At 44.1% G+C, this 21,884-nt stretch overlaps 1 protein-coding gene across 6 annotated transcripts in view; it reads right to left on the bottom strand.

Annotated features, from left to right (window-relative positions):
- Positions 1 to 21,884, bottom strand: part of DIAPH2 (diaphanous related formin 2) — an 869,427-nt gene that overhangs the window by 142,903 nt on the left and 704,640 nt on the right. For all 6 annotated transcript variants that reach the window (XM_054038969.1, XM_054038972.1, XM_054038973.1 and 3 more), the window contains one exon: positions 7,303 to 7,398. In XM_054038969.1, coding sequence (XP_053894944.1) covers positions 7,303 to 7,398 — 96 coding nt within the window. The remainder of the gene's footprint in view (positions 1 to 7,302; positions 7,399 to 21,884) is intronic.

Genomic DNA, 21,884 nt, shown 5'->3' with positions numbered 1-21,884 from the left:
TATCAACTTTTGAGTCTATGAGTAATTCCCTTGAAGATGTCCCCGTGTATCTATCTTCATGTCTTCTCCTTTTTAAACTATATACATTTAGCTCCCTTTGTCTCTTCTTACATTTCTTCCAGATTTGGTTCCCTTTTTTGTATTTTCCCCATTTTTTCTACATCCTTTCTGAATGGGGGGCCTACAATATTCCATCCACAGTGGCACTACAGCTACATAATGATAAACAGCAGATAGAATAAAGATAAGATTGGAGCTGGCGCTAGGCATAAGCAGACTAAGCAATTGCTTAGGGCCCTGGGCAGCTCAAGGGCCCCCTACTCGCTTTTTATTATGTGGTGTGTATGTGTAAAATATTCCTTCTTAGGGCCCCCAATTGGCTAGCAGCACCTCTAATGGTATGTCTACACTACCTGCCGGATCGGCAGGCAGCGATCAATTCAGTGGGGGGTGGGGGTGGTGTCGATTTATCGCGTCTAGTCTAGACACGATACATTGATCCCCGAGAGCTCTCCCATTGACTCCTGTAATCCACCACTGCGAGAGGCGCAGGCGGAGTCGACGGGGGAGCAGCAGCTGTCGACTCACCGTGGTGAAGACACCGCGGTAAGTCAATCTAAGTACGTCGACTGCAGCTACGATATTCACATAGCTGAAGGTGTATAACTTAGATCGACCCCCCCCCCCACCACCACCAGTGTAGACCAGGCCTAAGATTATGTTTACTGGTGGAGTGAAGTGCAACTACAGAGAAGAGTCTATGTTAGGGGAAGTGAGCTGGGTAAATTCTGCTCTCATCTCTCTGCACCAGTGCTATCGCCTTCTCTCACACCTCTCCATAATTGGGAGTCTTTATATCTCCCTAGCTTTCACTTCTCTCCTCCACTCAAATAGAGCTCCCCAGCTTTTTAAGATAAGTTTGTGCTGCCATCGTGTCACAAATTACAGTCATAGTCACATATGTGTCTCCAGGATGAAGGGCCAAACCCTTGCCTACTTCCTCAAACAAGGAGTGCAGGATAGGTTGTGAATAGCAGGAGCGGGACTGATTGAAAAACAGTAGCTGAAGAAATTTTGTAGGAACTTCCACAGTTACTGGGCTAACAATCTCTAATCCCCCTCCTGTTCCTTCCACACGTACCCCTCTTTAGATCTCAAGCTGTCACCTGTCTCTCGGGATGGAATCATGCAATTCTCGCACTCTCAGACTAGGCCCTGAGTTGCAGTCCCTTCCATCTGTATCAACCATGATTTACCTCAGCAGGTCTCACATATCCAGACCCTGAAATTCTGTTCTCTCTGGGGCAATGATAGCAGTAATCAAACCGCCTCCTTAAAGCAAAGTATTATTTATTTGGAACAAATGCGTTTCAGAGAAAACATAACTTCAAAACAATAATAGACTGTATGCATATCTAGCTTTTCCTTCAGGCTTACCATTTCATGGCTCTGGGATAGCCCAAATTATTAGACACTCTCCACAGAGTATCTCTCTTTGTGTTAGCCTATCTCCCTAGACAGTTTTTGGCAAGTGACACACGCACCCTTTTCCCTCGAGAAGGGCTCTAACACTTTAGCATTCTTTTCATTTCCAAATGCCAAGCTTTGCCAAAATAAGTCTTGCAACTTATTAGAGTGAAGATAGCATTACTGAAGCTAGTCATTTCTATGATTCTATAAGCGTACTTTTCAGTGTTATCTGAGAAGCCAGTGTGTCACCTTCATATACATATACACAACCAGTTGAATTCAGCCATTATAAGAATACAATAAACATTCTACTACCCCCAATATATAATAACTTGAGCTCACTGACCAGGTCACATACCATGTTCAGAAAACTATACATAGCAGCACTCATAACATTATTACATGCCTGCTTCATATCTGACACACAGACTTTCTAAGAAAGAAAAAGAATAATGAGACATCATAAATTTCAGTCACAGGTGAACATTTTGGAGGAAGTTCTGAGCTATCGAACAGAGGAGTTTATAATGGACCCTTAACTAAAGCCCTGTCCCATCACTGTGCCATTAGAAAATACAGTATGCAGTTATGAAAATTCTGTGTTCATTTATGCAGCCGGACTGTAAGACAAAAGGTTCAATAAAAGGTAAAATGAATGATCCCCTGCTTTACTGAGGGGGAGGATTTAATATGTTAATTTTCACCACTGATGGCAGAATCATTGAAGATTTCTACATCTCGTCTTATAACTCTATCACAGCTGAAAGCAAAGCCAATGTTAGCAAAAAAGAAAAAAATCTGACAGATAACATTAAGATTGCCTACTCTGACCAAGTTTACTGCAGACATGCACCACATTGTATTCATAAGCTTTCAGATCAAAGACAACAGAAAACATACTTTGTCCTGTTTCCATTTTAAAAATAACAATGAATTAATTACTCAGGCATGCTCATATTATTTCTTTTAATTGGGAGAACAGAAATATTGCTCAGATGGAAGGATGATTTTGAAAATGTAGCACAGTTTGGGAATAGTGTGTGCACCAAGTATTTCACTCTTTTTTTTTTTAAAGATCAAGTTTATGACAAATTATAAACAATAATAAATCACAATTATATTCCATTACTTTTACTGCTACCAGATAGGAGAAGGTGGCACATTATGCCTTATTAACTCAGCTGCATGGAGACTATGCTGAGACTAAAATGACAATGAATGGTTTTGCACTGATAGTTCACAACAGAATAGGACAGAGAACAGTAGTGGTACTTTGAAGTCTATAGCCCTATGTGATAGTCAGGGATAGGATGTGAAGAAAACAATGGTAATATTCCTGGCTACCTCTTCCTTTGAGATAAAATGCATTCTTGCACTCACATAGCCCAAGAATTATATATTACATGTGGATGTAAAATTAAGTCCCAAGAAATCTATCTACATGGATCTAACTGTAGGAAGCAACAGAGGGTCCTGTGGCACCTTTGAGACTAACAGAAGTACTGGGAGCATAAGCTTTCGTGGGTAAGAACCTCACTTTTTCAGATGCAAGTAATGGAAATCTCCAGAGGCAGGTATAAATCAGTGTGGAGATAACGAGGTTAGTTCAATCAGGGAGGGTGAGGTGCTCTGCTAGCAGTTGAGGTGTGAACACCAAGGGAGGAGAAACTGTTTCTGTAGTTGGATAGCCATTCACAGTCTTTGTTTAATCCTGATCTGATGGTGTCAAATTTGCAAATGAACTGGAGCTCAGCAGTTTCTGAAGTTTTTTTGCTGTAAGATGGCTACCTTTACATCTGCTATTGTGTGGCCAGGGAGGTTGAAGTGTTCTCCTACAGGTTTTTGTATATTGCCATTCCTGATATCTGACTTGTGTCCATTTATCCTCTTGCGTAGTGACTGTCCAGTTTGGCCAATGTACATAGCAGAGGGGCATTGCTGGCATATGATGGCATATATAACATTGGTGGACGTGCCACAGGACCCTCTGTTGCTTTTTACAGATTCAGACTAAGACGGCTACCCCTCTGATACTTGACACCATGCAAGGCACTGCATTTAGCCGTATGGAATGAAAATCTATCAACCTCATGAAGAAACTTGCACAAATACAGACAGATATCGTCTTCCTTTCTAAATGCAAACGGATGGACATCATACCAAATGGACTGAAGGTGAAAAATCCATTGCTATCTACATACTGCACAGACCACAGTGAGACATTATGCCATACATTATCAAAGAAACTGAGGAACCACCTGATCAGCATCCTATACAGCAAACAGAAAAACATCAAAAAAAAGCTCTCCAACCTGGAGACTTTCATAAATAACCAACCCTCCACACAAATGGACTTTACTAAAATAAGACAGGAGATCTACATTACACACTTCACCTCTCTACAAAGGAAAAAGGACCGTAAGCTGTCTAAAATCCTACCTGCCACATGGGGCCACAACAGGGGTACCCCTAACTCACCCAGAAATATTGTCAATTTATCCAGCTACACACTCAACCCAGCAGAAGAGTCTGTCCTATCTCGGGGACTCTCCTTTTGCCCCAGCACCCCCACGAACATGATACAGTTCTGTGGTGATCTGGAAGCCTACTTTTGCCGCCTCCGACTTAAAGAATACTTTCATGATAACACTGAACAGCGCACTGATACACAGATACCCTCCCACCAACAACACAGGAAGAAGAACTCCACATGGACTCCTCCTGAGGGTCGAAATGACAGTCTGGACCTATACATAGAATGCTTCCGCCGACGTGCACAAGCAGAAATTGTGGAAAAACAACATCGCTTGCCTCATAACCTAAGTCGTGCAGAACGCAATGCCATCCACAGCCTCAGAAACCACCCTGACATTATCATCAAAGAGGCTGATAAAGGAGGTGCTGTTGTCATCATGAACAGGTCTGACTACCAGAAGGAGGCTGCCAGACAACTCTCCAATACCAAATTCTACAGGCCGCTTTCCTCAGATCCCACTGAGGAATACACTAAGAAACTGCACCATCTACTCAGGACACTCCCTACACTAACACAGGAACAAATCAACATACCCTTAGAGCCCCGACCGGGGTTATTCTATCTACTACCTAAGATCCACAAACCTGGAAATCCTGGACGCCCCATCATCTCGGGCATTGGCACTCTCACTGAAGGACTGTCTGGATATGTGGACTCCCTACTCAGACCCTACGCCACCAGCACTCCCAGCTATCTCCGTGACACCACAGATTTCCTGAGAAAACTACAATGCATTGGTGACCTCCCAGAAAACACCATCCTAGCCACCATGGATGTAGAGGCTCTCTACACAAACATCCCACATACAGATGGAATACAAGCGGTCAGGAACAGTATCCCTGATGATGACACAGCACAACTTATTGCTGAGCTCTGTGACTTTATCCTCACGCACAATTATTTCAAATTTGGTGACAATATATACCTCCAGACCAGTGGCACCGCTATGGGCACCCGCATGGCCCCACAATATGCCAACATTTTTATGGCTGACCTGGAACAACGCTTCCTCAGCTCTCGTCCACTCATGCCCCTTCTCTACCTACGCTATATTGATGACATCTTCATCATCTGGACCCATGGGAAGGGGACCCTGGAAGAATTCCACCATGCTTTCAACAGCTTCCGCCCCACCATCAACCTCAGCCTGGACCAATCTACACAGGAGGTCCACTTCCTAGACACCACCGTACAAATAAGCGATGGCCACATTAACACCACCCTATACCGAAAACCCACCGACCGCTATGCCTACCTTCATGCCTCCAGTTTCCACCCCGGTCACACCACACGATCCATCGTCTACAGCCAAGCACTGAGGTACAATCGCATCTGCTCCAACCCCTCAGACAGAGACCAACACCTACAAGATCTTCACCAAGCATTCTCAAAACTACGATACCCACACAAGGAAATAAAGAAACAAATCAACAGAGCCAGACGTGTACCCAGAAGCCTCCTGCTACAAGACAGGCCCAGAAGAGAAACCAACAGAACTCCACTGGCCATCACCTACAGTCCTCAGCTTAAACCTCTCCAACGCATCATCAGTGATCTACAACCCATCCTGGACAATGATCCCTCACTTTCACAGACCTTGGGAGGCAGGCCAGTCCTCGCCCACAGACAACCTGCCAACCTTAAGCATATTCTGACCAGCAACCACACACCGCACCATAACAAGTCTAACTCAGGAACCAACCCATGCAACAAACCTCGATGCCAACTCTGCCCACATATCTACACCAACAACACCATCACAGTACCTAACCAGATCAGCTACAACATCACCGGCTCATTCACCTGCACGTCCACCAATGTTAGATATGCCATCATATGCCAGCAATGCCCCTCTGCTATGTACATTGGCCAAACTGGACAGTCACTACGCAAGAGGATAAATGGACACAAGTCAGATATCAGGAATGGCAATATACAAAAACCTGTAGGAGAACACTTCAACCTCCCTGGCCACACAATAGCAGATGTAAAGGTAGCCATCTTACAGCAAAAAAACTTCAGGACCAGACTCCAAAGAGAAACTGCTGAGCTCCAGTTCATTTGCAAATTTGACACCATCAGATCAGGATTAAACAAAGACTGTGAATGGCTATCCAACTACAGAAACAGTTTCTCCTCCGTTGGTGTTCACACCTCAACTGCTAGCAGAGCACCTCACCCTCCCTGATTGAACTAACCTCGTTATCTCCAAACTGATTTATACCTGCCTCTGGAGATTTCCACTACTTACATCTGAAGAAGTGAGGTTCTTACCCACGAAAGCTTATGCTCCCAGTACTTCTGTTAGTCTCAAAGGTGCCACAGGACCCTCTGTTGCTTTTTACAGATTCAGACTAACACGGCTACCCCTCTGATACCTAACTGCAGGAACAGACCTAATAGGGGGAGTGGGGGCTCACTTTGCTCTTTTATGGAGTGGTAAGATGTGCTACCCACTTTGCCACCAATACCACTCTTCCAAAGCCTCTGCATGGATCTGACCCATAAGGGTTCGATTTTGCCCTGTGTAAAGAAGTCATTTTAAACAATTTGATTTATTAAAATACTATTTTTGCTATAAGACATGTTAAAACTGGAAAATTACAAAATACAATGTATGTTGTCATAAACTTTAATAAGAGGTAGATTCAAAGTAACAATTTATATATTTTATGTGTTTGAAACGTTATGTGTGTGAGTATGTGTATTTGCTCCACTCTTCCTTGAGTCACTTCAAAACCAATACCTGTACGGAGGACAATCATTCAAGAACATCCCAACAGAATGTTAGTAAATCAACAGAATGAAGCTGCTTTAATAATAAATTGAGTTTTACTCCCCATAAATGTTACAGCTTCGAGCCCAACAAGCATGAACCTGAGCATGACCCTTGAGAAAAGCTAGTAGCCATATGCATCATTCCACTAGTGTAAGAAGTTAGTGTGACTTTCTTAGGGCCAATTACAAAAAATAATTTAATTATACTGATGGGTTTAAATGATATAAAATACACACATGCTCTTTAAAAAAAACAATGACAAATTAAATACAGTTTGAACCCTTGTTCTAGTTTTCTGCAGAGTCTACAATTATCTGAAGATATAGTTACCAAGTTTAAAATTGTGATCACACAGCTTTAACCTGCTGAGATTTCACACCAGAACTGAAAGACCAACTTTCAATGAAAGCTCTTAAAAGCCTTGGCAAGACTCTTCCCCCCCCCACTTACTTTGAACACTAGATTCCTCTCCACCCCCATCCATAACCACAAATCTACTAGAAAACGTCTTACTCACCCTGCATTCTTGGTGTTCGTTTCCTGCGATCCCTGAAGGCTGCCCCTGACTGCAGGGCCTCCAGCAGATTATCCATCACTCCTGTCTCATCACCCTCTGTGAATAGGGGAAAAAGTAAAATTAATCTCAGTGCAATTAAAGTGAGGCTGCAGGAAAAAAAGAAAGCAAAACTTATGTCAGATTTACATAAAATCTCTAAATTAAATTCATATATAGTATAACATAATGAACGCTTCATACATACTCCTGACTAGTTTGCTTATGATGCTTTATTAAGCAATACTGATGACAATCCCACTGTTCTTTCAATTTAAAGACCTTGTCCTGTGTATTATTGATGACATGTTCAGTATGCAAATAAACAACTGCTGATCGGTGACAGCTACTTGATGGTTAAGAACCTTATAAGCTATTCCTGAGCAAGAATCTAGTGACCCTATTTAATGGAATAAATGCACGTGGCGAGGTTTGATAAAACACAGTGACTTGAGGTTAAATACCAATTGTGTTAATATTGCAAACATTTAAAACAGTCTGCTTCTATCTCAGAGATCTATAAAATAAACACATTTCTTTCCATTTATTTATTTATTCATTCTATTTATACTGAATGCCTACTAATTTCACATGGGTTCTCCTTGGTCTTTCAAGCAGGTAGCTTTGAGAAGGAATAAAAAAATGCCTTCACTGCTTGACATATATCTGAACTCAGTACGCAGAATGCCATTTCTTTCTTGCTCCCATTTTTTTGTATTCAGGGAGGCAAGCCATTAGGCCTTAAATTGCCTGGCTCCCTGGAGCATTATGGGAGGTTGGTTAAAATGATTAAATTCTTTTTTCTATTATTCATTTGAGTGTTTAACTTTCTTCATGTTTCAATTTGTTCTGCTATTAAGGGCTCAGGGTGGCATGTAATAATGCAAGAAATACAGGTCAAGGATTGCCATAAGTTGTAACTGCATCAATGAACCATGTCTCTTGTTCTGTTCGTGTGTATATGTTAAGATCTAAATCTCAAAAGCTGATTAGACTGAGTGAACAGGTAGAGTAATGCGATGTTGAATTTTTATTAGCATCTCTGGGACTTTTTGTTGTCAACTGAATATTAAGTACCTCACTGGACTGTAGGAAGACAATTAGTTTACATGAAAGATTTGTGTCTTTGTAAATATTTTTAGTCTATGAATCATGCAGAAACAATAGGATGCTGAAAGACATATTCAGAAGATACATTATCCCTGTCTTCCCCACCCCCTCATTACTTTTATAGCACTCTTCCGCTGCATATGGTTCTTCAATTTGGTTCACTACTACATATAGATTAATTGGGCCACATTCAGACCCGAAGTAAGAATATGCCAATCCCATAACAGTCCTTTGTTCATATTTGTAGACGACAAACATTAGCGCAAGTTAAATGGTAAACTGAAATTGTAAATCAATGCGATAGAAAACATTTAGCATTCAGCAGGTGTGGAAAACGTGTACGTTATGTGGCGGGACATGGAAGGCAGCATAGCCAGAAAAGCAACCAACAGAAGCCTCTAAAATAGCAGGCTGATTCTGATCTTGTTTTATCCTTGTGAATCTTTAACCCTTGATGTCAGTGGAACTACTCCTTGTGCCACTTAGGTCAGAAGTGTATGTGTGGAGGGGAAGTGGTTGTTTTTACTTACACGATTCTGTTAGTTGTTTTTCCTGCACTGAATTTATGTTCAAAAGATAAAGATTTAAGAGAAATGAGAATGAACTATTACAGCAAAAATTTAGCCTCAAATGCTTATCAAAGCATGGAAGCAAAAATATACAGTACCAGTTTCAAAAATGGACTGAATATAGTCACTTCGTATGTAAATTTAGCTGTTCTATTATAGACCTTATGTGCAAAAATTAATAAACACAGTGGTTACCACTATGCATTTTAGGAAAATTTTAACTGCATTTTCAGTTAAAAAAATAAATAAAAAAGTACAGAAACAATCTACTAACTCTTTTAACACCTCACATACCTTTATACAAACTCCCACTACTTTACAGTGGGTGACACTGTCCTACCTTTAGTTATTCTGGCAGCTAAAACAACAATTTTTTATGGAATATCAAAGTAAACAACTGTGTAACACTAGACATGGACTACAGAGGCTGTGTTTTTCAGAATTTTATCAGTCAGATTTTAGTTTTGCAAAAGCAGACCTTGGGTTGGGTTCAGATCTTAATTAAATTTTATCTGAACCAAGTTCTCAAGTGACTAACGGGAATTGGATAGGAAGTTCCACTTTGGGCTGCTCTTCATCTAAAAGTGATGAGTATGGTTAGAATGGAATTTCAGACCTCCCTAGCAGCTTTTGTACCAGGTAAATAAATAAAAAGAACTTGGGTAATGTATTTAATTTGTTCTACACCACCTGCAAAGGTACAGCAACTTGTAAAAGGAAAATCTCCAGTTTAATAAAGTTGAGAAACCACTATCTAGCGCAGGTATTTTATATGAAACAAAAATAAATATTACATTTCTTTCTTCCCAAATGGCAAGAACATTAATGGGGTGGGAGTTTGACTTGGCCTCAAGGAATGAGGCAGCAGCTTCTCAGTTCACCCTTTCTTTCTTGATGGAGTCCTAGCACCAGGAGGGAAGGGGTTATTAAAGAACATGTATGTGAAACTTCTCTCCCTGCAACATCATGCTGGGAAGAGCTGGAATCTGAGGGGGTCCCTGTTTTCTGGCCCTCTTGACCACTTGATTACTTGTTGTGAGGATCCTGATTGGCCCTGGGTAATGAAGATAAAAAGCATGTCTATACTGCCCTGCAATTTGAATTTGGGGGTGTGAACAGCAGCGCACACCAGAGTGCTGTGCTGTAATCCCCTGGTGGATGCTGCATGTATGAACTTAAAGGTCCCTAGAACACACTAATGCGAACTTTGGGGAAGTATAGACATGCACTAACAAGGAGACTAGGGTTTATCTCAATTTACTAACTCATATGAAAACTATTAACTGCCTTGTTTTCATTAGTTTTTTCCTTTTTACCTCCTATTAGTTACAAGATAAGAACACATCTTTTTTCCAATGAAGACAAGACCACTGAGTTTGTCCTCATTGTCTCTAGTTTTGTTTTACGCTGCTTTAGTCTGGTGTCAGATTGCTGAAATGTAGAATACTTTTGGAAATAATATTTTGGGATAGGAAATAATTTATACCATAATGCAAAACTGGCCCATGTGGCAACTCGTTTTCTTTTATTTCCTTTCAGCAACAAAGTGTGAGAGTCCAGTGTGACCACTGGTGTTTTTCAAGCCCAGTCAAAGACATAGCCTAATTGTTACAGGAAGTGTGAGGAGTTGGTATAATTAGAGCAGGGCCATGGTTCACACCTCAAAGCCACATTTTGTCTGTTCCCCTAACAGCCCAATGATTGCTTTGTGATGCCCACAACTGTTGTGCGGTCCAATACTGGAAAACTGAACTGGATAGGACTGGTACCTGCTAGGTAGCTTGGGAGTGATCTAATTGGTTCTGATTCTAATTGGTTATTTAAAGCTAATAAAGTTGCAGTCTTATTTTAACCACGTCACTGTCCTGTGTCTTATTCCACAAGTGTTAAGGACTTTGCAAATGTCATTGTTTACAGATCTGCTGAACTAGCACAGAGGTTGGTCTGCTAAGTTTAGATATACACCACAAGTTCTGTAAAGCTTGGGGCCGTTCAGAGCAGGAGTTTTGATTCATGCTCACCTCTACTCTTAGCAGATTTTACATTCGGTTTTTTTTTTAGCCAAATTTTAATAAAAACAGTGTCTTTCAAAATTATTTTTATGTGCAACCCAACTTCAAGAATACATATAAAAAGTTTACTGCAGCAGACCTATATGCATTCGATGATTTTATTATTACAGCTCCATTACAAAAAAGGGCGTGCATGTAGTATAATATTAGCGCAAACATATGTAGCATTATGGTAAATAATGCACAAAACTACAATAACTGGGTCATCTGTAGTCTGTGTAATCTCATTTGCGGTGAAAATGCCTTTGTGTAGTCAGACATCAGACTGAAGGGGAAAATAAAGACATGGATCTTCTTGCTCAAGGAAGCACTTCAGTATTTCTATGCCCAAACCAAGACAACTCAAAGAATGTCCACTTGGTCACTAATAATTTCTAATATTTTAATCACATATTTGTTTTTAGCAAAAATAATCAATTTTGGTAATGAGTGTGTGTTGTACGTCTACGCTTACATGGACTGCAGGTGAACTTAATAAACATTTTGTATTTTGAAAAAATTAACTACGTCTTATAAGTCAAATAGCACATGCCCCTGAACAGAAGTGACACTCAATTTCAAAATCAACAAAACCCTCCAGCGGGCAGATGCTGTCCACCAATTGAAGCTGCCAGTAAATGTAATATGGGTAAGGAATGGTGTCCCTAGCCTCTGTTTGTCAGAGGGCAGAGATGGATGGCAGGAGAGAGATCACTTGATCATTACCTGTTAGGTTCACTCCCTCTGGGGCACCTGGCATTGGCCACTGTCGGCAGACAGGATACTGGGCTGGATGGACCTTTGGATGGACCAGTATTGCCCTTCTTATGTTCTTAATATACAGTATTAGTAACTAGTATTTAATTATACTCAAACAATACAAGAACTCCACATTATAATCCAATAGTTCCCTGCTTGTTACATGTTATCAAGAATAGGTCATAACTTTTTAAATGCCTTTGAACCACATAGATCCAGCACACAACCACTCACAAATCTGTTTCAATGGACACATTCAGTTAGTTTCCCTAGTCTGCTGAAATCTGTGTTATCTGGTTGGCAGAGCAAGCAAGTTTGTCACTTCTGAGTGGTCACATCAGTATTGCAATAGGAATTGATTATTCAGTCAATAACATGCAATTCAAAGTTCTCAAATGCATGGCTTTACATACTATTCTGACACAGACAGGTTATATACGTACACAATTAAGTCATGATGACTCATTTAACCAATATATCAAACATGGTATCAATTATTACAATGAAATAAATTTTGAATTCTCAAAGTATTGCTTGGTATTGGCAGAGGGCAGAGTGGATTACCTGGAGCTTTCGGAAACTCAGCTCACATGGTCCAATAGCCAAGCCACCTGAGCTGTTGAATCACTAATTAATGATTTACTTGCCAAATTAAGAATATTGCAGCCTTAAAATCAGTGGAGTTAGAAATCGCACAACCAGACAAGTACAGTCTCTCTGAAAAAGAAGTCTGTGGAAAAGATTATGACAGCCATCCATAGAGAGGTGAATAGAGCTCTCTGCTACCGTGAAGGAAGAAAGAGTTTTGGAATGAGTCTTTGCTGATTTGCTCCTATCCAGTAAAAGAAAAGAAAAGAAAAGAAATAGTTTTGAACCTGGAATAAATTATTAGATTCATCTGGACAGTGTAAATTACAGGAATCCAGAGAGTAACCCTCAGTGCCCATATATCTTCATGGAAGTTCAGTTTTACTTTTAACAAATACCTACAGACCCTGATTCAGGAAGTCAAGTTACTTAAGGACATGGCTAACTTTAAGCACATGAGTCATCCCATTGCTCTCAACATGTTGAAAGTAAGGCACATGTGTAAATAGCTTCCTTTATTAGGTCCATTAAAATTTGTACAAAATTCTGCTGCATATTACAGAAGCGAGCATATATACAGAAGAAAGACCTGCGAAGCAACTAAGCGACAGTTTGAGAGGAACCAGACATTGGAGCAAAGATTTTGTGGGAGTACATAACCTCTGACCAGAATGAAAAAAAAAAAGAATGAGGTTGGACAAGAATGTGAAGTAGCACAGAGACAGCAGGAATAAGAGAAATCCATCCGGTTGACTCAACCATAGGACTGATACCACAAACAGTTGTTAAACAGTCCATCACAAAACTGGGGATAATTTGTTGTGAATAGAAGCTATGCTCAAGAAACCTCAACTTGCAGTTTTCACCTGAGAAGCTAGACTTGCTTGATAAGAATTGTCCCAGACTGTAGAATTAAGCAAAACTGTTCCAGGAAGTTTGTGATTAGTATGCGACAAAAGGATGAATTGGGTGGGAGAAAAAAAACAATGAGTTACCGAATCAATTGTTCTCTCCAACTTACGGTGTTGCATACATTATAGAAAGCAGACAGTCTATTTCTGTGATTCTTGAACATATAATGGAAAAGGAGGCTTAAGTTTTCCATTGTATACACTTTTTTAATGCTTTCTTCTACAAATGTGAACATATAACAGTAATATACTTTCTTAAATAGAGGACATAGCTGCTTGTTCATTATATTTATCAAACCAAATATCTTTAATAAACTATCTGATGGTGTGTGTGAGGGATGATCTTACATTTTCTTCATAAAACAACTTGATCTGAAACATTACAATGAATTCATTAAACTGTTGTCCAACTAATTAGTAACCTACAGCTACAGCTAATATAATATGGTATGTCAGAGAGTGAAGTAGATCAAATGGAAACAAAACTAAACTAAAAGGAAGCATGTCTTTCTGGGAGCGTTTAAATATATAGAGAAATCTTTAGCATCCTAATCTGTCCTCAAAAAGACAGTTACCTTTTCCGTAACTGGTGTCCTTCGAGATGTGTTGTTCATGTCCATTCCACAATAGGTGTGCGTGCTCGCCACATGCACCGGTGCCGGAAGTTTTCTCCCTAGCAGTACCCGTAGGGGAGCAGCCCTAGTGACCCCTGGAGTGGTGCCTCTATGGTGAGGTATAAGGGGAGCAGCGCGCTCCCCCCACCCTCAGTTCCTTCTTGCCAGACAACTCCAACAGAGGGGAAGGAGGGTGGGATGTGGAATAGACATGAGCAACACATCTTGAAGGACACCAGTTACGAAAAGGTAACTGTTTTTTCTTCTTTGAGTGATTCCTCATGTGCATTCCACAATTGGTGGTTCCAAGCTATATATCTGTTGGAGGTGGGTAGGAGTTCACAGACTCTCGGGACGGAGTACAGCCCTGCCGAACCCGGTGTCCTCCCTGGTTTGGGAGATGATCGCATAATGCGAGGTGAACATGTGAACCAAAGACCATGTGGCAGCCCTACAAATGTCCTGAATGGGAACATGGGCTAAAAAGGCAGCCGAGGCTTGCGCCCTAGTCAAGTGTGCCCTCACAATCGGCGGCGGGGGGACTCCCGACAGGTCATAACAGGTACGAATACACGAGGTGATCCAGTTGGAGAGCCGCTGAGTGGAGATCGGCCAACCTCTCATGCATTCGGCCGAGGCGATGAACAGCTGCAAGGACTTCCTGAACAGCTTAGTCCGCTCCAGGTAAAAGGCCAGAGCTCGTCTCACATCCAGCATATGGAGGCGCCGCTCCTCACTGGACGCATGGGGCTTGGGACAGAGCACCAGTAGAAAGATGTCCTGACCCATGTGGTAGATGGAGACCACCTTGGGGAGGAACTAAAGATGTGGTCGGAGCTGGACCTTATCCTTATGGAATCTGGTGTATGGGGGCTCAGAGGTCAGGGCCCTGAGCTCCGAGACCTGTCTAGCTGACATGATCGTGACCGGGAAGGCTACCTTCCATGAGAGGTGCGACCAGGAGCATGTAGCTAGCGGCTCAAACAGGGGACCCATCAGCCGGGCCAGCACCAAGTTCAGGTTCCACTGCGGGACTGGGGGCTTAACATATGGGAAGAGTCTATCCAATCCCTTAAGGAATCGGCCAATCATAGCATTGGAGAATACCATGTGCCCCTGCACCAGTGGGTGGAATGCTGATACGGCTGTCAAGTGCACCTTGACAGACTAGGGCGATAGGCCTTCGGCTCTAAGGTGAAGGAAGTAGTCTAAAATGAGTTGGATTGGAGCAGCCATGGGCGAAATGCCCCGATCGGCTGCCCACCGGGAAAACAGACCATTCCCACCACATAGGCCCGGTGTGTGGAGGGCCATCTGCTTTCCAGGAGTCCATGCTGAACCCCTTCCAAGCACGTCCTTTCCTCCCGGCCTAACCATTGAGCAGCCACGCCATGAGGTGGAGTGCCGCTAGGTTGGGGTGGAAGAGGCGGCCCTGGTCCTGGGAGAGAGGGTCCAGGCGGGATGGCAACGGCCACGGCAGGGCAACTGCCAGGCTCATGAGAGTCCAGAACCAATGCTGCTTGGGCCATGCTGGGGCAATCAGGAGGACCCAGGCCTTCTCCAAGACCTTGCCAATCAGAGGGATCACGGGGAAGGCATAGAGAAGCTGGCCTGATCAGGATAGGAGGAAGGCATCGGAGATGGTGCCCCCCTCCCTCCAACCCCCCTCGGAGCAGAAATGGGACACTGGCAGTTCTGCCGAATCACGAACAGGTCCACCTGGGGAGTTCCCCACTCTTGGAAAATCCTGTGCACCACCTCTGGGTGTAGTGACCACTCATGCTGAGAGGAGAAGTCTCGGCTCTGGCAATCTGCCCACAAGTTCTAGGCTCCTGGTAAGTGGTGGGCTTGTAGGCAAATGTCATGAGCTATATAGAAGTCTCACAGCCAGAGGGCTTCCTGGCAGAGGAGCAGGCCCCACCTTGCCTGTTGATGTAAAACACCGAGGCCATGTTGTCCGTGAGAACCCTGACCACTCCGCCTTCCAGGGGTGAACAGAAGGCCATGCATGCCAGCCAGACCACCCTGAGCTTCTTGAGGTTTATATGCAGGGTAACATCCTGCGTGGACCACTGACTTTGGGTCTGAACATTCCCCACACGGGCTCCCCTCCCCAGGTCCGACGTGTCAGACACCAGCTCCACCGATGGGGGTCTGCCCCTGAATGGGACCCCGTGAAGCATGTTCCCCAGGGAGGACCACCATTACAGGGAGATGATCACCAGTTTGGGCACAGGGAGGACTTTGTCCATCCTGTCTCTGGACTGGGAGAACACCAAGGCCAACAAGAGCTGGAGGGGCCTTATCCTGAGTCTGTCATGGCGAACCCCAACGTGATCCAGGAGCTGGAGGCATGCTCTGGCTGTGGTCACGGGGAACCTTGTGACTGTGCTGATGATCCCTTTCAGGGTCTCGAATCTGTCTGGTGGGAGGGAGGCCCTGGACGATGTGGCGTCCAGGACTGCCCCGATAAATTCTATGCGCTTCACCAGGACTAATGTGGACTTGGTGTCGTTTACCAACAGGCCCAGGGTGGCGCACATGGACAGGAGGAGCGCCATGTGATCCCACACCTGCGACCTGCGACCATCGAGATAGGGGAAGATCTGAACCCCACGACATCTGAGGTAGGCCGACACCACAGACATGCACCCTGGGAGCAGTGGACAGGCCAAATGGGAGGACCATAAATTGGTAGTGTTCCTGCCCAACCGCGAAACGGAGGAAACGCATGTGTCCCTCAAATATATGAATGTGGAAGTACGCGTCCTGCAGATCAAGGGCGGTGTACCAGTCCCCGGGATCCTGGGAAGGGATGATGGAGACCAGAGAGACCATGCAAAACTTGAGCTTCACCATTCACTGGTTCAGGGCTCGCAGGTCCAGGATGGGCCTCGGTCCCCCTTTGGCCTTTGGGATAAGGAAGTAGTGGGAGTAGTACCCCTTGCGTCTGAACTCCGCTGGCACCACTTCCACCGCTCCTAGGCCCAGGAGCCGCCTCACCTCCTGCTCAAGCAGGGCCTTGTGAGAGGGGTCCCCCAGGAGTGACAGGAACAGAGGGTGGTTGGGCGGGATAGAGGTAAACTGGAGGGTGTCGCCCCAGGAGATGGTGTTGAGGACCCAACGGTCCGAGGTCAGCCATGACCATTCTGGGAGAAAAGCACACAACCAGCTGGAGAAGGGAAGCTTTATTGCAGGTGGATCCCTGGTATGGACTGGTAAGTCGCCCCCCGGCATCCCGTCAAAACTGATTTTTCCCCACCTGTTTGCCCTCTGAAGGTCCAGGCTGGGGGGCAGACCGGGACTACCTCTGCGGGTGTTTCTTATAGTCCCATGACTTTTTATAAGGGGGCTCATATTTAGAGTGGGTGGCCTGGATGGGAGCCTGCTGAGGCTTAAACTTGGTCCTGGCCAGAGCCGGGACATAGAAGTCAATTGTGCAGGAATCTTTCAGGTTGTGCAATTTCACGTCTGTCTGTTCCGCAAACAGGGCCTTGCCATTGAACGGAAGGTCCTGCAAAGACAGCCCCAACAGCAGGAGCCACAACACCCTGGACATCGCAGAGGCCATAGACCTGGCAGCCGTATCTGTGGCATCTAATGCTGCCTGCAGGGTTGCCCTGCTAGCCGCTGTACCCTACTCCACCAGAGCCTTGAACTCCTTCTTGTCATGCTCCTGGAGGGAGTCCTCGAATTTGGGCAGAGAGCCCCACAAATTGAACTCATACTGCCCCAGGAGGGCCTGATGGTTTGCCACCCTTAACTGGAAACTCAAGGATGAATAAACCTTTCTCACGAATAAGTCCAGCCTCTTTGAGTCTTTATTTTTCCGAGTAGGGGCTGGTTGGCCCTGCCTCTCCCTATGGTTGACTGACTCGACCACCAGGGAATTGGGGGCAGGGTGGGTGTACAGGTATTTGGCGGGCACAAAGTACTTGCGTTCCGCCCTCTTAGAGATGGGGGGGCAAGGAAGTCGGGGTTTTCCACAAGGCGTTTGAAATTTTTGCTGCCCCTTTGTGGAGTGGGAGAGCCACCCTGCCCGGTGCCGAGGCTGAGAGGACGTTGAAGAGGGAGTCTGAAGCTTCCTCCACCTCCTCAGCTTGAAGCTCGATGCCACCCTTTTCAATAGTTCCTGGTGGGCCTTAAAGTCCTCCTGCAGAAGAGGTGGAGGAAGGGCTGTAATCGCCTCATCAGGGGAGGATGAGGATAGGGGTGCGGTACTCTGCGTACCCACCTGTACCAGAGGTCCCACCACTTGGTCACCCTCCGGGAGCGGAACCCGGAGATGAACACCTCACCGACTTCTTTCTGGGAGGCTGAGAGAGGGAGGCCGACGGTCCCTCTGAGGCTCCGGCCACTGAGCGAGCCGCCACGGGACCCATTGGTACCAAGGTGCCAGCCTGTTCAGCCTGACTAGCCTGTCCCATGGACTGAAGACTACAAAGGGAGGCCAGACTGGTGTACGACCTGCCGCTGTCCCGGGACAGGGAGGAGCGTCGGCATTGGGAATGGTGCCGACCACGAGACCGTAAGTAGCAGCTGCTCCACGATCGGCTCTGATGGGTGGATCCATGACAGCAAGGTGCTGGCAATTGACGCCTGGGACTACGGGAGTGGTGCCACGGCGGGGTCCTGGAGTGAGATGAAGAACGGGAACAGCATCGATGCCTGTAGCATGATGCACTACGGTAGCCTCTTGGAGACAAGGACCTCCGGTGCCGTCTATCCTGGTCTTGACGGGGTCCGCTCCCCTCACGAAGTCTATGGTCCCTCAAGGCAGAGCGGTGCCTGGAACCCCTGCCAGTCGGAATCCAGCCAGACAACCTGGTGGGGGTTGACGGGGACCAGCGCGGACCGTGCACGGGGAGGTTGCTGAGTGGCGAACAGCGTCAGGAACATTCCCTAGACCGCGAACGGTATCAACCAGACGACGACTGCAGAGATTCAAGCGGTGGCTTGCCTTAGAACCAGGGAGCCAATGGTGGTAGTGCTAATACTGGCAGAGACATAACGTCCCGGGCCGCTTGCAGGGCCTCTGGCGTGGAGGGCACCCGGACATCTGGAGAGGTCGGTGCCAAGTGAGCCGGGCTGCTCTGGACCACCTGAGTCAGAGGCCAGGAGGTCGATGGGGATCGAGAACTGCCCAACGTAGGTCTAGTTTCTTCCACGGTCTTGCTCCGGTGTCTCGGCAGAGAAGACCTCTTCTTAGCCTTTTTGGCGTGTCACACGGATGGGGAGCGGTGGAAGGCACCAAAGGGTCGCCACATACCGAGACCGCGGTATTCGGTGCTGACTCGGAGCGGCGCACTGGAGTCAGGATCAACGCCGACTTCATCAGAATGGCTTGGAGCCAAATGTCCCTTTCCTTCTTGGTCCGAGGCTTGGAGGATCTGCATATCTTGCAGTGATCGCTGAGATGGATTTCCCCCAGACAGCGTAAACAGTCCATGTGTGGATCACCCACTGGCATTGGCCGCCTGCAAGTGTCGTATGACTTAAAGCCCAGGGCACAGGGCACACCCCAACCCGGGGCGCACTAAACTAAACTAACACTAATCTAAACGACTTTAGCTACAGGTACTACTATGAAAGAACAAGAGTTCAAGAGGAAAGCTGCAGCCAAGCTGGAGCAGAGCAGTTCCGATGCACCTTAATTGGCGGCAAGAAGGAACTGAAGGTGAGGGGAGCGCACAGAGCCCCTTATACCGCACCATAGGGGCACCACTCCAGGGGTCACTAGGGGCGCTCCCCTAGAGTTACTACTAGGGGGAAAACTTCTGGCACCGGTGCACGTGGCGAGCACACACACCTATTGTGGAATGCACATGAGCAATCACTCGAAGAACTTAGACTGTTGTTCCTTATATTTTGCTCCTCACCAATGGTAGCTGGAAATCAAAGGACAGCATTTAATCCTGGTTTTATTTTTATTTATGCTTAAATTAAAAAAATAATGTTTATTTAATTGTGCTTTTATACTGATTATATCAACAGTGAACAGATTGCTCTTGGATATAACTACTTAAATCTTTCTTTTTTAAATGTAAAAATCAAGAGAAATACAAATTTAAGGAAAAATGTTTAAAACACTTTTATATAAATGTTTTGTAATTGCTAAGGGGCCTCTCTCTTTCGGTACGTATAATCACCAATTTATTGGTTCAATATTTTAAATATCTTCCTAATGTGGCATTTTCCAGTTCACAGCTATGAAACACAGCAGGTGTAAAGATGCAAAACATTCTGTTCTACCACATGTGTGATAGTCGTTTGTAGGTTACCATAAGTTGGATAAGAACAGTGCAAGAAATTAATGTAGATCAGAAGTTGTGCTCATCAAGCACACCAGGTTTCTAAATTTACATGAATAACTATATGAATCTGACATTTAAGCCAGCTCAGAGACAGAGCAAAGAGATTAAAGTATCTTCTTTTTTTATAACAATTTATTGGAACAGGTGGCACTTGCATTATATTGTGGATATGTCTGAAATATTTGCAGAAGCTAGGATTCTACAACTTAGAAAAGCAATATATTTTAGCATAGTCCATATACTGCTAAATTAACCTAGTTGAATGTGTTGTAAAGGTGGAAATCACAAGTCTGATGAAATTGAGGATGATAAAGAATATGTTTATTTAGCACATTTTCCACAGAGCAACTACAATCCTTCACACATTTGTGAATCCATTCTCTCTCTTTTCAATGGAAATCTATCTTATCAAATATTGATTTCTAGTTCTCATCAAAAAGTGAGGAAACACGGAGATGAAAAATAAAATGTTTTCTTGATTTTGTTCTCAGTGTGGGACTAGGTATTCCTTAGCTAAGATTTAGCAACCACGATGTTCTTTGATCTCTTCCCTGACAAATCTCATATGCTAAACCTTAGATAAGCCCACCTATATTTAATAGAAAGGTATTTGCTTTCCCATTTATAGCGCATATCATCAGGATGCAGATTACAGTTGACAAATCAATACAAGAAAAACTTTTTCTTCATTTAGTATAGCCGGAGTAGCAGTGACCACTACAGTTGAGATGCAAAAACAGTTTTCATTATAACCCTTCTTTTCTGTTGTTCCTAAACTCATTTTTGAGTGTGAAATGTGCTTTTTGTTTGCCATGGAAGCAAATCTCTATTGCAGTCATTCATTGAAATCTAATTATTTCCTAAATCTTTCCTATGTTTTTCTCTTCACCAGTATGTCTTATACCCTTCTTTTCCAGAATTATTGTTGCATAATTTGTCTATCTTTGACTAAGTTCCTTAGGGCAAGCAAGGAAAATGTCTTAACATGTTTGCATAGCACCTAAAGATTTATAGCATTATACAAAAGAAGAATAAAAAACAAAACCAAGGCCTGAACAGCTTACAGTCATTAAAGATCCCAAGGAACTTTTCCAGGAGCTAGAGGTCTTACTTCCACATCCTGGGCAAATTCCACTTTGGATAATTACATTCTGTCCATCTTCATTCCTCATGGAGTTTTAAACTGCTGTAGTTCCCTCTACACTTCTTGTCCTATACTACACTGCTGTGGGCTGCTAATAGCTGCCACATTCCAATACTGGCTGCATTTCAAAGGTGAAAAGGTTAAAGAGTTTCACAGCTTTTGCTAGTTTGTGTAATCATAGTCATTGTATATACAGACCGCTCACTCATAGAAAGGGCTTAGCATAATAAACCAATATAAATAATTACTATATAATTAATATTTGGTCACAACATAGTGTATGATGGTCAGGTTTTTTTCTTGGAAGTTTTATATTTTTGTTCTCGATAGCACTTGTTTTCAATTTTTGTTTTCTAAATTCATTTTGTGTACAGAGTAAAAATGCTCTTGAGAACCAGTTCTCCTCAGCATTTTCTGCCAGAGTAGAATTCTGTGAATATTACCAACTTTTAATTAAAAGGAGAACAGGTTAGGCCAGTGTGAATG

The sequence above is a fragment of the Malaclemys terrapin genome, chromosome 9 (genome assembly GCF_027887155.1).
Source record: "Malaclemys terrapin pileata isolate rMalTer1 chromosome 9, rMalTer1.hap1, whole genome shotgun sequence".
Lineage (NCBI taxonomy): Eukaryota > Metazoa > Chordata > Testudines > Emydidae > Malaclemys > Malaclemys terrapin.
This window is presented reverse-complemented; position numbering and strand designations above follow the sequence as displayed.